At 31.6% G+C, this 15,976-nt stretch overlaps 2 protein-coding genes across 3 annotated transcripts; one reads left to right on the top strand and one right to left on the bottom strand.

The window, feature by feature from the left end:
• The first annotated feature begins 5,660 nt into the window (after positions 1 to 5,660).
• Positions 5,661 to 8,901, top strand: LOC146908425 (heat-inducible transcription repressor). Of its 2 annotated transcripts, XM_085723253.1 has the most exons (6): positions 5,661 to 5,998; positions 6,299 to 6,472; positions 6,633 to 6,752; positions 6,921 to 7,094; positions 7,620 to 7,790; positions 8,259 to 8,901. In XM_085723253.1, exons 1-6 carry the CDS (start codon positions 5,762 to 5,764, stop codon positions 8,604 to 8,606), a joined length of 1,224 nt encoding a protein of 407 aa, XP_085579379.1. In that variant the 5' UTR covers positions 5,661 to 5,761; the 3' UTR covers positions 8,607 to 8,901. The 2 variants fall into 2 exon arrangements, with proteins under 2 accessions (XP_085579379.1, XP_085579380.1); XM_085723254.1 differs by lacking the exon at positions 6,299 to 6,472.
• A 1,141-nt stretch (positions 8,902 to 10,042) lies between these two features.
• Positions 10,043 to 15,976, bottom strand: LOC146908424 (RING/U-box superfamily protein). Its single transcript, XM_085723252.1, has 8 exons — positions 15,207 to 15,976; positions 14,994 to 15,070; positions 14,712 to 14,880; positions 14,126 to 14,214; positions 13,772 to 13,936; positions 13,017 to 13,094; positions 11,478 to 11,581; positions 10,043 to 10,434 (listed from the first exon to the last, which is right to left on the bottom strand). The coding sequence occupies exons 1-8, from the start codon at positions 15,700 to 15,702 to the stop codon at positions 10,329 to 10,331; spliced, it is 1,284 nt and encodes a 427-aa protein (XP_085579378.1). The 5' UTR covers positions 15,703 to 15,976; the 3' UTR covers positions 10,043 to 10,328.

The following is a 15,976-nucleotide window of genomic DNA, read 5'->3' as shown; positions in this document are numbered from 1 at the left end:
ATATTTTCAGCTGCTTATTCACTCCCCTTAATATTGGGAAAACTAATTCATCAATTTTTAATCAGCCTACCGGGCTGTAAACAAGTTGGCTCAATACTATTGATAATAGATGAAGATTCATATCAAATATATTTTCCCAATATTCTTTCAAGATCTATCTAAGTGCATTACATTGGAGCAATTGTGATAGACACAACACATCCAAAAATTTACTTAGATGAGAAATATTAAGTTGTTAACCTAAAATAAATTATAAAATAAGGGGATGACTTACATATGCTAACTTGTTGGCTTAATGCGAATCAATATATCAACATTCATGATTGTTGATTCCCAAAGTAGAGTTTAGAAGATATTGTCTCGTAAGTATCAATCATACAATTAACTTTAGACGTCTAAAGAACGGATCTTCAAGTCCATTTTACGAGCATATGCTACAAGTTGTTCAATATAAATTTCAACTGATAATTGATACTTATCAAATGTTTTCTGAAAAGTTCATAAAATAAACTCTTAGTCAACTTAGTTGAGAAAACAAATTCACAAACTTCTGGTTGTGAGTTGACAACAAACATACATGTGATCATGTAGTTGATGCATCAATAAAATCATAAAATATTTAAATGATCCATAAGATAGATGTATTAATTTACAAATATCATCTTATATAAGTTCTATCAATTTTTTTTTTTAACTTTATTTGAGAATCAATATTACACAAATATTATTGGTTTAAAGAATCTTCTGGTTCTTCAATAAATGTACATAGAAATTATTAACTCTTTTTGCATCATAATAGATCTAGGATAACCAACCGGTCTTGCCAACGAAAAACTTAATATAATATGTAAACTTCTGGTTTACCATAATGTGCGTTTTAATTGCACTAATATAAGTGTAGTAAAAACTAGAGGAACAAGTAACTTTTCCACTACACTAATTTTCTCCATCGTGTGTTTCGTAATATAAAGATATTTAACATCTCCATTTTTCATATGATATTCATTTTGATTAATATCTTAAAATTCAATAAAATTTATAAAAATGCAATCTTAATATGTAACATTGTTCCTCATGTAATAGTACAATTGCTCTTCAGGAGCCTTTATTAGTCATGCAATTCTTCGGAAACTATATTATAAATGATCAAGATAAGTCATTATTTGAGCAACCCTTCCGAGATTGTTTAATATACTCAAGAATGAGCATTTAAAACATGATTTGTAAACTTTTGATTTACAATAACATATGATTCATTTGTTCTAATCCATTTGAAAATATCATATCCAAGTGAAGCTATAAATATTCTAAAACCTTGATTTATCTTTTGCATAAGATAAACACAAAATCACCCCAACAAATAAGACTATATAAATCATACACATTTCTGAGGTGAGTAATTAGGCTACACAAATTGTCAATAAGAAATATTTTCAAAGTTTGACATCTCCAAAGTTTATATTACATGTAATATCAAAATCAAATAAGTTTATTTAATAATAAAGCATGCATATCTTTCATATAATATTTACGAGATAAAAATCTTGTGGAATAAAAAAAATAAAATCATAATCAAATATATTTGTTCATAGAATAAGAAAGCAATCTTACATGATTCTAAAAGAAAACAAAACATATAATGGAACTTTAAAATATTAACTCATAAAATAAATTCATTGATCAAATAATAAAATAAAATAAATTTTTGATCAAATACTAATTTTCCAACTCATCTAAGATGATACTAGTGGAACTTTATGACTTTGAATCATTCACTTCTAGGAATGACGTTCAATTTATGATGTGACCTTTCACTATTTTAATCAATAACCACTCTTTTCTAAATTATAAATTTAACTAATATTTCAAAAATATTTTTGAAGATGTTTTCTCAATTTTGCTACTTCAAGAGCATATTTGAGTGGTCTATAAATTACCATATTGTCTCTTAGTTTTTTTTCTTCTTTTCTTTTCACATCAATGCGAAGATCAAATGGATCTTTTAAATTTCTATCATGATCTAAATGTGTAGTTCTTCAGGAATGCAACATCTAACCTTCATGATATATTTTTCATCGGATTAACAAACAGATCTTATAAATTATGATCATGGTCTAAATGTATAGTTCTTTAGAAACTCAAAAATAAATATTCATAGATGTATATGCGTAGTTCTTCAGGAACTTAAAACGAAATCTTCATAAACTATGATAAAGAAAATTTCATTCTTTGAACAATCTTAAAGTGATGCTTTACTATTAAATTTGTAGTTCTTCAAGAACTATATCAAAAATGATCTCCATGTTTGAGGAAGAAAAAAAAACTTATACTAATCAAATATGTTTCCTTATATAACGATAGTGGTTAGCACATAAATTCTACCAAATTAAACTTAAGTCTTCTGGTTTCAATATTTACATTATCTTTCTGAATTAGTTATAGAGAATTTAAAAAAATAATTTTGGATCAAATCTCCAACTATTTGATCCTGAATTAGTTTATTATTTCTGAAAAGTTCAAAGCAATTACAACAAATATATAGAGAACTTAGAAAACAATTTTGGATCTAATTTCCAACTATTTGATATCTATACTAAATCAGAACTGAAAATAAAACAAAACACACACTTAGCACTGCATACTACTTTCCAAACAACAAAAAAGGAGGTATTATTCCGCAAAGTATAAACAAATAAACTACTCCCTCCTATCTTATTATAAGAAAAAGTTGACTTTTTAGGTTCATAAAATAATTAATGTATCTTATTGTAAATATAGACTACATACATCATTTATACAATGAACCAAAAAAATAAATTGTTTCTTATAATAAGGACAGGAGGGAGTATTGATAGTTCGTTCTTGACAGTGTAATGTGTCATTTCTTACGGATTAAAAGCAACAAGAAAACATTACGTGTCCATTGATTTAATTGTTCCATAAAAATTGTGCTCTAATTATCATTACGTGTCTATTTTTAATTTATTTGTTCCATAATTTTTTTTGTTCATATCAAAATGAAAAACTTTGTTCATATCAAAATGGAAAACTGTGATTACGTGTAACATGATTGCATCATTAGTTTGTTATAGAAAAAGTTTGCTCCTTCACAAATATGGATTCACATGCTAATGCTTATGCAACCGTGATATCATAGATTTAAAAATGGTAGTCATTTTTGCACATTCAAATATTATTCATCACAAAATTAAAATACAACTATTAAAAATGAACATTAAGAACAAATGTACGATAATGATAACGAAAATTGTAGTACTTTTACAATCCTTCGGGGATATATACTTCTTAATAAATTCTTGAGTTCTGCAAGAACTACATACTAAATTTGATAAATCATTTGTGCAATCCTTCAGGATGCATCACTGTTGAATTCATCAGAAATTCATAAAAAAAAAATATTTTTAATTGATCCTTTAGGGATGCAGTAGTATTGAATTCTTCAGGAATTCATTAAGAAATTTTGTATGTGCAATCCTTCAAAGATGCATTAGTACTACTGTTGAATTCTTCAAGAATTCATTAAGAAAATTTTATATGTGCACTCCTTCAGGGATGCATTAGTATTAATGTTGAATTCTTCAATAATTCATTAAGAAAATTTTGTTTGTGCAATCCTTCGGGGATGCATTAGTATTGAATTCTTCAAGAATTCATTAGAGTTTCTTTTAAGCGGTCCTTCAAGGATGCATGGATTGTTGAATTAAAATAAATAAACACTATAATTTGCATAACAAAAATTGTGTGTATCTATAAGGTACTGATTCCATTTGATGGAATTATAACAGTAACTTAATCATAGATATCAATATGATTATCACAATCGATATGTAATCCTCATAATGTTTTTTTGGTTTTATCTGATCCTCAGAATTACTTACCTCGAAATCAAATAGATTGTAATTCTGTAACAAACAAAAAAAAAAAGATTGTAATTCTTGATAGTTTGTCTAATCCTCTCATAATTGATTGACCTTATTGTCTAAGATTATGCACTATATATACATGCCTACTAGATCTTATTTGTTTCAAATTAAATTAAGAACTCAACGTTGTAATGGACTGATTATCATTAAGTTCGTTTTCCCTCAAAAAAAAAAAAAATCATTAAGTTCGTTTAGCATATTCAAGATGGTTTCATAGATGGTATGATCATTAAAATTATCTAAATTTAGGGCTAACTTAAAAGAACTATATAACTACTTTTTATAACATCTATATAAATGCATCTCTTACAAATTGTTTGTTTAAATTTCAAAATTTACAACAAAAATCCAACAAACATAAATTCCACTAAAAATGGTGAATTTAGTGGTTTATAAAAGAGAATCTTTGAAAGTTAAGATTGTTTGTTATATATGTTTACACTTTGTGGCCAACCAAATCATGCAGATTTCTGTTACAATACTCAACTCTACCAAAAAAATGTCTTTTTTTGGGTCTTGGACTCTTTAATTAAGGTGAATCTAAAAGCTCTTTTTTTTACTCAAGTGAATAAAAAAGCTAAACAAAACAATTACAATAGGGGGCATAGAATTGCTTCATTTAATGGGAAAGGCATCTCCAATTTTCTCTTGGAAAAAACTTAAGAATCGATCCCAATAAGTGAAAAGTGTTTGTATAATAATAATTCATTCGATATGTGATTGAAACAGCTTTGCTTAGCTGGGGTCTTTTAAGTTGAGTTGTCACCAAAGGCTTTTTTTTTGCCTTTAAAAAAAACCCTGAAAACAAATATAATTATTGAAAAAAAGTTATGGGTTTTTCTAGAGGACACCCATGAAGGTGTCTTTTAGCATTCAACATCTCAAAGTGTGATTATCAACTTTTTAGTTATAACATGCTAACAGACACCTTAATAAAAATTAGTTGGTGTCTTTTAGCAAATGTTTATAGGATAACCTGCTAAAAGACACCTTCATAAAATGTGTCTTCTAGCAAAATCATATATATATATATATATATATATATATATATATATATATATATATATATATATAGGGTTATGCTATAACAATTTGACCTTATTTTTTTTCTTTTGAGAGTATTGTCAGTCCATAATCATCTTGTATAGATAAAAAGGAGAAAAGGATGCACAACCTTTTACAATAAACATGATCAACAAAAATAATGATGTAAATGGAATTATTATTAAAAGAAAAAGAAAGGTGACCCCTCATGAACTTGACTATCATGAAATGCTATTTTTGAAAGATTTACAAATTAGTAGTTTAATTTTAATACATCGTTAATGTAAAATATTTTGCGCTAGCAATAAAACACGTTCATGCGTGACTTTAGAATTTGTTATGATTAAAGTTAAATATTTTTAATAATTGGATAGTATAAAGTGTATATGAATCAAATTCTTACTAAAATGTTGGAAAATGTTTAAAAAAATGTTATCATATAATTATATAAAGTTAAATATACATAATCGTTACAGTTCATTAAAGTTATATTTATTCTTATTTCTCTAACTCTCTTTGCTTGTACGTGTGTATGATCTGTCTTAGAGAAGCAACAATATTATTATTTAATTTATATTTGATTAATGTAGTTTATACATATTTAGGTTGATATTTGATTTCATGACCCCTAAAAAAACGATAAAAACGGAAAGAGTTGGTTAGGTAGAAGTTGAATGATAATCAAACACTTTTGCTTGTTTTTTGGGATATCTCTCTCTCTCTCTCTCTCTCTATCTCTCTAAGGCAATCAGGTTTTGGAAGCAAAAGAAAAGATGGCGTACAGAAGAAGACAAGGCATATCAAGAGCTTCAACATTCAAAGAAGATTTTCATTCATCATTGGATGATCCTCCTAAAGATTCTGATCAACAAAATGGTTATTCACGTTCCCTCTCTTCTTCTCATTCTTCTTCCCTCGCCGCTCAAGCCATCAAAGCCTCTACTGCTCGTCGTCAACCTGCTCTTTCCTTTGCATTTGACCCCTCTCATCCTGACCATCATAGATCCACGGTATGTCAATGGAAACTCTTGATTGATTTCATATATGAATCTATATGCGTTTGATATCAGGTGTTAAACTTAGCATATCGACATTTTTAATATATATTTTTTTGGTAAAATATGAAATTAATCAATTTGACTATCAAATCGTATTATATTATGTTGTTGATTGCATTTACAAATTTGTAGCATATATTTTAATGGAAAATATTTGTTTACATTATCTATTTAATATGAATGGACCGACCGACCGATAGATAGATAGATCAAAGATTGAATATAATGACTTGAATGAATGCATTAATGCAGAGCTTTGATGCTTATGGAAATGACAACTCTAAGTCTGGTTTCTGGGGTGTTTTGGCTCATAAAGCCAAATCAATGTTGGATGAAAACAATCCAGCTCCACAACAACAAGACACCATGCCTCAAACACTCAAATCACACTCATTTAATACCTTTACAAGTCCTTTTTCAACTCAGGTGATTACCATTTATTGTGTTCAATGCAATGCAAGGATATAATATGATATGACATATCATATAATATAATGATGCTAAATGTATGTTTGTCATTTACATTATTAGTTGAATGGGAATCAACTTATTTGTGTGTGATTTTGCTTTGGTATGGTTATTCAAGCCATTATATCAACCGTCTGACTATAATAAAAGAATGGACAATCCTTCGATTCGGAAGGGCTTGGATGCAATTACTACTTCCCTCAATCAGCTAGGTGACACCTTTGAGAAGGCTTTTGAGGTAAATCTGTCTGTGTAAGAATAACACAATACATAATTGTTGATGAGTTTCCGAATTTCGATAGTGTACATCAAATTATTGATATCTTCGATTTTTTTGACAACTCACTTAACATTTAATTTATATATCACATTCTTTAGTTCAATGTTACTTTTGATTTTTTTTCAGGAAGGCAAAACAATGGTGGAGAGTAAGACAGCAGACCTGAGATATCAAATCAGGCGAAGAGGAAATGGCCCTGAAGACATAAACCAAACTGCAGAAATGAGGAATCCATGGCAGCAATCAGATCAGACACAGTGTCCTTCTCGCCATGAAACACAACTCAAGGCATCTCGAGACGTAAGGTGCCAACTGTGTAATCATGTGTAATGGTTGCGGCCTCACTAATTCTTGTAGTGAAGGCATAGATGATAGAACATCTTATATGATTATGGAATTGTTAATAGAAATTTAAGTTAGTATAATCCTTTCTTAGTTCCATATCATGTGATTAATTTAAATTTATTCAACAAATGGCACATACATATTCTACATGTAAGACTTTATTTACTGCAAAAACCTATAGCGACAGACTTCGAATCATATTTCATCATCTTCTCACAGTCTTAATAGGTTTTAAGAAATAATATGCTGATGTGAAAAGATAATGAAATATGATTAGATGTCTATGCAAAACGTGCTTGTGATATCGGTGTACAGATTTTAAACTCTTCTTGATTTGGATGCAGGAGTACTAGTTCAAACTTTTGCTTCTGATTATAATAGCGAATAGAAAATTGAGTTTACGATGGTTTTTTATTAGAATTAACTTTTTGAGTTTCTCATGTAACCAAACAAGCTACATTTCCTTTTGCTGTATTTCAGGTGGCAATGGCAACAGCTGCAAAAGCAAAATTACTTCTTCGAGAGTTAAAAACCGTTAAAGCCGATTTAGCATTTGCTAAAGCGCGTTCTGCTCAACTTGAAGAAGAAAATAAATTACTCAGGGAACGAGAGGGCAGCGACAAGGGACATAACCGTGAAGATGATGATCTGGTAATAATTAGTTTGTTGGTTATCTGTGTGAATTTTGTGTTTAGAATCCAATAAAGCACTCATATTGACAAAACAAGATTTAGTAAGCGCTTGTGCGTAAGCTATTTCTATAACAAATGATAAAATAACGTTAAATTATTTTTCGTATAAACTATAAGCTATTTTCATAAGCTATCATGGAGAAATTATAGAGTAAGATGAAAATTGTTTAAGAACATGCCATAACTAGTCTCTATAAACTCCCTCAAACAGTCTCACTAATGTTCATGTCAATAAATAAACTTAAATAAAACCAATCCAAATAGGCCAAATTATAAGTTGGATCCATGTATTTTATGCATAAAATAGAAGTAACATCATGTATATGAATAATGCATGCATAACTACTACACTACTACTGCTGCTGCTGCTGCCGCCGCCGCCGCCATTTGAAATTTAACTCTGATATTGAATTTGTGATCTTCTCAGATCCGGCATCAGCTTGAAACACTTCTAGCTGAGAAAGCTCGTTTGGCTAATGAAAATGAGACATACTCAAGAGAAAACCGTTTCCTGAGGGAAATTGTAGAATACCATCAGCTGACAATGCAAGATGTGGTGTATCTGGATGAAGGAATGGAAGAAGTCACAGAGCTATATCCTATGGATGTCAATGGAGTCACTAGGTTGCTATCTGTCTCACCACACTCATTATCACCGACATCGCCTGACGAGGTTGTTCTTGGGTCAACAAAAGATGATGATGATGATAAGAGTACATCAGAAGAAAATGAGACTCCTACTAGTGTGTCACCTCCTCAACATGCAGCAAAATGATCACCCTTTTTTTGTTCATAGGGTTATAGCCTTAGATGAGGTGCTCTTGTTTTAAGGGATGTATGCATGATTTGTAACATATGTTCATTTACTTATTATACCTAACTGCAATGTGATGTGAGGACTGAGGAATTAGGAGGGTGGGAGTGTTTGATGAAAACCCACATTTGTTGTGTGTAACTTTACTGGTTCTATATAGTTGGTTTGGAAAATTCCTTTAATTTTTTCAATGTATTGGTTGATCAAATTTTGTTGGATGGCCTATGAAAATTACAAATATTATAGCTTCCTTTAACATTTTAAATGTATTATTCAATTATAGGAAAATGAAGGTTATCACACCCTTCATCAAATATCAGCTCAATTTATCCTATCTCTGGAATATTAAAAATGACAACAGGGTCAGGTTGTATGCTCGTGTAAAATGCTCCATAAAAGGAATGAAACAATGCATTATTCGAATTATAAATTACCTAAAAGCTCTAGAATTGTACATTGATCCGAACATCATAAAGCCTTCTTAGGTAAGTAGAGGAAATTACTTCAGAAAGAATTCATGTCAGTTCCAAATGAATCCATCAAGAATGGGAGGTTGCCAATGGTGAGTGAGAGAGAGCAAATCACAAGAATACCCCTCATTTTAAGTTTTTTTAGGTAACCCCTCATTTTCCGTTAAAATATCAATTATGTCATTGTTATGTAACGGAAATTACAAATATTCCTTTTTGTTGTATTTAGGTCAACTTTTGTGTCTCTATATGATAATGCTTCTAATCTATCAAAGTAAAAGTTATAGAGAATAAAATGCTCCATGAAAGGAATAAAACAATGTATTATATTGAAATCAGTTGCGATCCAAGATAAGGTCGGGTGCAAATTATATAAATAGTGTGTGCGCGTGCAAACGTACGAGCATGTGTGTATTAAGAGTGTTAAGAGTGTATTATATTACTATCAACCCACTTGACAGTAACTGTGTTAAGAGTGTGTTTCTTTCTAGGATTACTCATCAAATCATACATACATTTGATGACAAATCTTTACTAACTTGTAATGGCCACTGGTCATTAACATTCATTTTGATCCAACTTGAGTTTAAATAGCTTATGGTTGAGTTGATTGTGCTTTTATGAGAAAACTCTAAGCATAAGAATATATCTCCACACTCCAGACCATTTCTTTATATCTCTAAATCTAGCTAAACCAAGACTTGAAAATAATGGAGATGCCATATTGCTTTTAAATTCCGTGAAATGGCCACAACACATAATAGTATCACACATCTATTAACTTCACTGAAATGTGAGATTATTAACCAAAACCTGATAGTGGAGCAAACACTTCTTTGAGTCTCAAAAACCAATTGCAGAGAAATTAAAAAAAATAAAATAAAAATATAACTGCTAATTTGATTCACAATATATGACAGAAAGCAGTTGGGAGAAAGACCTTCATTCCTTGGAAATGAAGATTCACATTTAATTATACATTCAATAAACTTCCTAGTTTACAGGGTCATATAATACATTTCACCTCATAAAAGTACATTATATGAATAACAGGTGACCAGTTAAATTCTATTTAGCTGCATTCATCTTCTCAGAGTGTCTCCAAAATGACTCTAGTGAATTTTACATGTGTTGATGTATATCCATCAGGAATGCTGCTTTGAAAAGTAAAGCTTCAAAGCAGGAAAAAACTTCCTGGTTTGTGTATATGATTTCAGAATAACTGGAAAAATAAACTAGTAGAGCCATCACCAAATGACCTGAGGTCTGCAGGTTTTACCAAAGCCCTGCACAATGGGCATGTCCTTTCCCTCTCAAACCTGGCAAATAAGATAGATAATCAGGAGCCCAAATAAACATATGAAGAAAAATTAAATATAGTAACAAACATGAAGCAATGCAATTACAAAACATGTTGACCCTAATACTAAAATTAAGAAAGCAACCCAAACTACATTTGTAGACCAGATGATTAAAATAGTGGCAATCAGGTGGGACTTTAGCATATCTACCCCAAATTATTAAATTTAAATCTTAGGTTCTAGCATCACTAAGTCACGTCGTATCCTGAAATCATGTGTCATCATCACAGCCATACATGTCAAATCAAATCAAGTCAATATTAATTTCCACTTGATTTGTTTAATTAATATTTTTTTAGGGCATCCCGGTGAATTTAAGCTCCCGCATACGCAGGGTACAGGGAAAGGGTCCCACCATTTTGGCGTATTATACGCAGCCTTGCCTTACTTTTTACACAAGAGGCTGTTTCCAGGACTTGAACCCATGACCTTTCAGTCATGTGACTTGTTTAATTAATATCTACATAATTCAACTATTAAATGCATTTAAAATCTGTATTTTTATATTTACCAATTAAATTGATTTTTTAAAATACCTTTTTAAATTGATACCTTTTAAAATACATTAGAGTCAAACTAGTAAGTACGGTGCTTATTTTAGTCCCTATAAATATTCACAGTTTTGTTTTTAGTCCCTACAAAATAAAATCACACTTTTTAGTCCCTGTGACATTTTCCTTAAGCATTTTAGGGATCAAAAATGATGATGGAAAAATTTTATAGGGACTAAAAATGCTGATGGAAAAATTTTATAGGGACTAAAAATGTTGATGGAAAATTTTATAGGGACTAAAAAGTGTGATTTTATTTTGCAGGGACTAAAAACAAAATTCTGAATATTTATAGGGACCATTTACTTAATTAACCCTTTTGTAAACTACCCATGTGGTACTTGCTTTTCTTATATAAGCACCGTACTTACTAGTTTGACTCTAATGTAAATGTCAATTTTATATTCTAATGCAGGGTAGTGCATAAAGTAACAGCAAAGCAAGTCTCACCATTCTGATACACAGTCTTCACAGAAAATGTGTTTACAACGAAGTAAGATTGGGGCATGCATCTTCTCTTGACAAATGGCACAAAGATCACCGGCTGCAATGACCTGTCATCAGATAAATTACTTGCATGAACAACTTGCTGCTCCCATACGTACATATAGCAGGTTAAAAAGCTCATAACACACCCGAAAGAATGAGAAGTGCATAAACATTAGATCTCATAATCAATTGGACCGTGAAACTTTAAAAGCAATCAACAATTCCTAGTGTTAATTTTTACTCAAGTTTGTCTCAATCCTACAACCATTAAACAAAATTAAAGCACTCCCTACCCATTTGATAATCATGGTGATACTCAATTCTAAGCAAATACACTGGCAAAAATACCGGGCTTATCAAATCAGTGAACAATGCATACACACCGGTTGAAAATATCTTCCCCAACCAAGCTACAACTAAGGCTTCATATTTGCTTGTGTTGTAGGTTTATAATGCTCAATAAGTATTTTTTCAAAACTAGACATGAAAAGCCATGCCAGCCACAGAGCAAATAATAATAATGATGATGGCATTATTTCTTAAAAATAATAAAAACACCACTCATAAAGGTAGCCTAAAACTACAGATGTTGGAAAAAAAGATTAGAAATTCCGTCAAGTATATAGTACACACCAATGGTGGATTGATGATCCTTTGTTGCTGGTTTAGAATGTCAATTTTCGCTTCATGTTTCAATTGTAGTTATTTTTTAAGGGTTTTTGATCATGTGCAAATTTGTACATGTTAAGAAATTCAAAATAGTAAGTTTATATTGGAACTTGTGCATTTTATATTAATGATATACTCCCTCCATTCCTTTTCTTTTGATGTTTTAGAGCTTAAACTTTATTCCAAAACTTTTGATGTTTTAGAATTTTTAATACTTTTTATCCAATTTTACCCTTGTTGATAAACACACTTTGAAAATTGGAAGTTTAAATAATAAATGCAATTTGTGTGGTGAGTTTCAATAATTAAGGAGATTAGAATTTTGAGAAAAAAAAAATCAAGGAGTAAGTAAGGGTATTTTAGTATAAACCATACAATTATTCCTATAATTTAATGATTCCTTAATATTTGTGCAATCACCTAAAACATCAAAAGAAAAGGAATGGAGGGAGTAACTTTTTAATAAATAATTGTTGCTTTAACATGTGCAATATTCCACATGTTAGACAAACCCACTTATTAATTAGCCAATGTTCACCAGAAAAAAAAGTTATTGATTAGCCAAAAAAAAAACTAGGGTTTATAGAAGAGTACATTGTACATACTGGAGAGGAGTTAACTGAACTCCCTCTCTGTAACAATATAGATGACCGCACAAACAAAATTGGGAAAATAAACACGAAACAACAGGTCAGCAAACTGATCAAATATCAACAAATTGTCATTTAACAAAAACGGTAATTTGCAGAGACAATGGATGAACACTGAAAATTTAACAATTGATTGGTCAACACCAAGATCAATAATGATCATATGATGGCCACCAAGTACCTGCTCTGATGTTGCATGAGCCCCATAGTGCACTTCTTTACGTGACAATGCTTTCACTGCAGCAAAGAAGGATTGCACCTGAAAAGCAATACACAGTTAAGAGAAGAACCACCAGATGCCAACCCATGCTATACATGTACAGTACTTTTATTGTAAATAAAAAAAGTTAAGGGCATTACGTTGTTGCCTATCTAAATGACTTCATCATAGTTTTAATCATTAGCACATCCACACAAATGATTAAACAATGAGTAAAAACAGTTAACAAACCAGAAAACATCTCACAAACTTCACTTAAAAACTTAAACTCTTCTAAATCCTCAAAGCCCAATAGTAGGAATGTTAAAAAATAGTTGTTGGTACTAACCATGAATCAAAAAGAGGGGGGAAGCCTTTGAGAGACTCATTTATAACTACTCATTATCGATGAGGTATGCTTACATCAATATAATAAAGAGGTAACTTCCATCCTTTTTTACTGAAGCTGATATTAACAGTTTTAACAAAGAGGCGCGTGTTTCTACAAATATTATATATTTACAGCTTGATCTATCCCACAAGCAAGATAACAGAACTTAGTATCACATTGTTTAGTTTAACAAATAAATAAAGGAAAAGAAAAGAAAAGGTTTAAATAATGGAATTATGCACAGCCTGAAAATATTTGTTTCTATTTAGGCGAGTGAGAGACGCTATAAGAATACTCTCTAAACATGGCTACATACATAAAAACATAAATTGAGGGGATAACTCACCTTTTCAACGACAGATGTGAGCTTAAATGTTAGATACAATCCTGTCATCAGTGATGAAAAGAGGCTTCCATATTCTTTGTTCAGGAAGAAACGATACCAGACTGGTGCTGGCAACAAGGCTCGGTAAAGTAAGAGGAGGTATTCAACTAAAGTCAGCATTTGCCCCTGATTAATGAATGAAGGTACAATCAGAATGTAATGTGAAAGAGAATGACAGATCCTGAACCCAAAACTCTTGATAATAATATAATTTAAAGAAGGAAAGAAAAATGTCATCTTTAAATATTCTTCTTTTCCCAAAACATCAAACACTTGGGTTAAATTTCCCTAGTACTCCATAATTTATTACCTCACCTGCTTACGATAATTGCGGCCTCTGCTGTTCTTATAATACATTAACAATATACACTTGACTACCATTGCAGCCTGGCGCGCCAAAGTATCTGAAATTTTAAAATACAATTTGTAAACCAATTAAATTAATCCTCCGCCCATTGAATTTCAAACAAAGAACAAATAATTTCATATTGGGCAGCCTCTAAGAGTTTTCATGCTAACAGGTCAAAAGAGATCACTGGAAATGGCTGGAATGAATTGTCCATGCTACTAGTAAATGATGGACAGAATAAAAATTATCCATTCTGTGAAACATCTGTGACCACTAATAGGGAAAAAATTAAAAAAACACTCAGAAACAAGAATCAATTGAGCACTTGTGAAGATATATTTCAATGGAAACATAATGGAAGTACAAACCCCTACATAATAGAGTAAAGTAAGATACATTTGAACTTTTTCTCTTGAATACACTCAACAGCAGCAGGTTAATTGCAAGGAAAAACTAAATAACATAAGATTGCCATTAGTAGAACAAAAAGACAAGCATACAAGTATAAGCAGTGAGAAACATAGCCAGTAATATTAGGAGGGAGAAACACACCATTCACCATGATGATGAAAATAGCGTGCCAGAAAGGCGGTATCTCCTTGGGAGGAAGCATGACTAACGGATACATTAGATCATCATTCTGATACCACCAATAAACACCAACCACATGAAGTGCAAAAGCAATCGAAATTCCAATCAAAACTGGCATTTTCCTCTCTCCCTGCAGTCACCAATATTTACATACATCAACAAACAACACAATATTTATACACATTAACAACACTTTTTCCCACATCTCAAAAACAATGAACACAGAATCACAAACTCTCGTACCTTCAACGCCGTTTGTTTCCGCAGAATGTCATTTGACTTAAAAAGCACAGCAGCAATCCAAATGGTAACAAAAAACCCTGCAACCACAAAAATCACCAAACTTCATAAACAAGGAAACCAAACTAAAATACCCCTTTAAACAGATTATTTCCAATCAAATCAAAAAGAGTAAAAGAAACAATTTGTATAGTTTGGTTTTCATTGAGAATGAACCTTGCAAATGTTGGCGAATGAAAACCACCAAAAGAAGCAAAGAAAAGGGCAAGACTTGTTCAATCCACCTAGCAGCATGTTGAATATCATATCTTTGATAAGAAGAATCTCTCCCATTAGCACCAGCGTCACCACCACCACCACCTGCTTCTGCATCAACATTCCCACTCCCTGTTCTCAAAACGCCCTCAACATCGCCATGTTCCGAGGAATTCGTCATCGCAGCCGCACCACCACCACCATCATTCACCACCAGTGGACTACCCTGTTCATCCCGATGATTATCTTGCTCGTTAGAACCGATGATCCTAATCGAAACCTCGCCATCATTAGGGGCAGAATCGGGAATTGGTTGATGCTGCTGGTTTGACCTCGCCGGAAGAATACCGGAATATTCCAAAAGCGCTGATAACGGTGCTTGAATTATGCTTGCAGCCGACGGGAATCCATATCTTCTCGATGATGAAGATGATGCTCCGTTCCCTTCCATTGGCATGAAATCCCAAACCCTAATTCGAAATCATGTAAAAAAATTGAAAATTTGGGGTAAAAGCGTTGACGTTGACGAAAAGGGGGTTAGGGTTTTGGGTTTGAAAAGGGTGAAAATTGATTGAAGAAAAAATTAAAGAGTTGAAATTGGTGAAATGGGTTTGTGTGATTTTTCGTTGTGATTCTCGCTCGCTCGCTCTCTGGTGTGTTGTGAGGGAGAATGGCGCCAGAGAGAGAGAGGGAGAGAGGAGAGAGGGAGAGCTATGTGACAAAGAAGAGAT

Source organism: Medicago sativa, chromosome 7 (assembly GCF_051527215.1).
Source record: "Medicago sativa cultivar Bolivia chromosome 7, Bolivia_mono, whole genome shotgun sequence".
Lineage (NCBI taxonomy): Eukaryota > Viridiplantae > Streptophyta > Magnoliopsida > Fabales > Fabaceae > Medicago > Medicago sativa.
The sequence above is the reverse complement of the archived record's forward strand: the minus strand, read 5'-3'. Positions and strand labels throughout refer to the sequence as shown.

What these genes read in the sequence shown, in the direction of transcription:
- LOC146908425 (XM_085723253.1), top strand. Translation starts at nt 5,762, where the DNA reads ATGGCGTACAGAAGAAGACAAGGCATATCAAGAGCTTCAACATTCAAA. An exon ending in CAAGTCCTTTTTCAACTCAG is followed by an intron (nt 6,473 to 6,632) that starts GTGATTACCATT and finishes TGGTTATTCAAG; the next exon opens with CCATTATATCAACCGTCTGA. An exon ending in AACTCAAGGCATCTCGAGAC is followed by an intron (nt 7,095 to 7,619) that starts GTAAGGTGCCAA and finishes GCTGTATTTCAG; the next exon opens with GTGGCAATGGCAACAGCTGC.
- LOC146908424 (XM_085723252.1), bottom strand. Translation starts at nt 15,702, where the DNA reads ATGCCAATGGAAGGGAACGGAGCATCATCTTCATCATCGAGAAGATAT. An exon ending in TTTCATCATCATGGTGAATG is followed by an intron (nt 14,215 to 14,711) that starts GTGTGTTTCTCC and finishes TTAAAATTTCAG; the next exon opens with ATACTTTGGCGCGCCAGGCT. An exon ending in TCACATCTGTCGTTGAAAAG is followed by an intron (nt 13,095 to 13,771) that starts GTGAGTTATCCC and finishes ATTGCTTTTCAG; the next exon opens with GTGCAATCCTTCTTTGCTGC.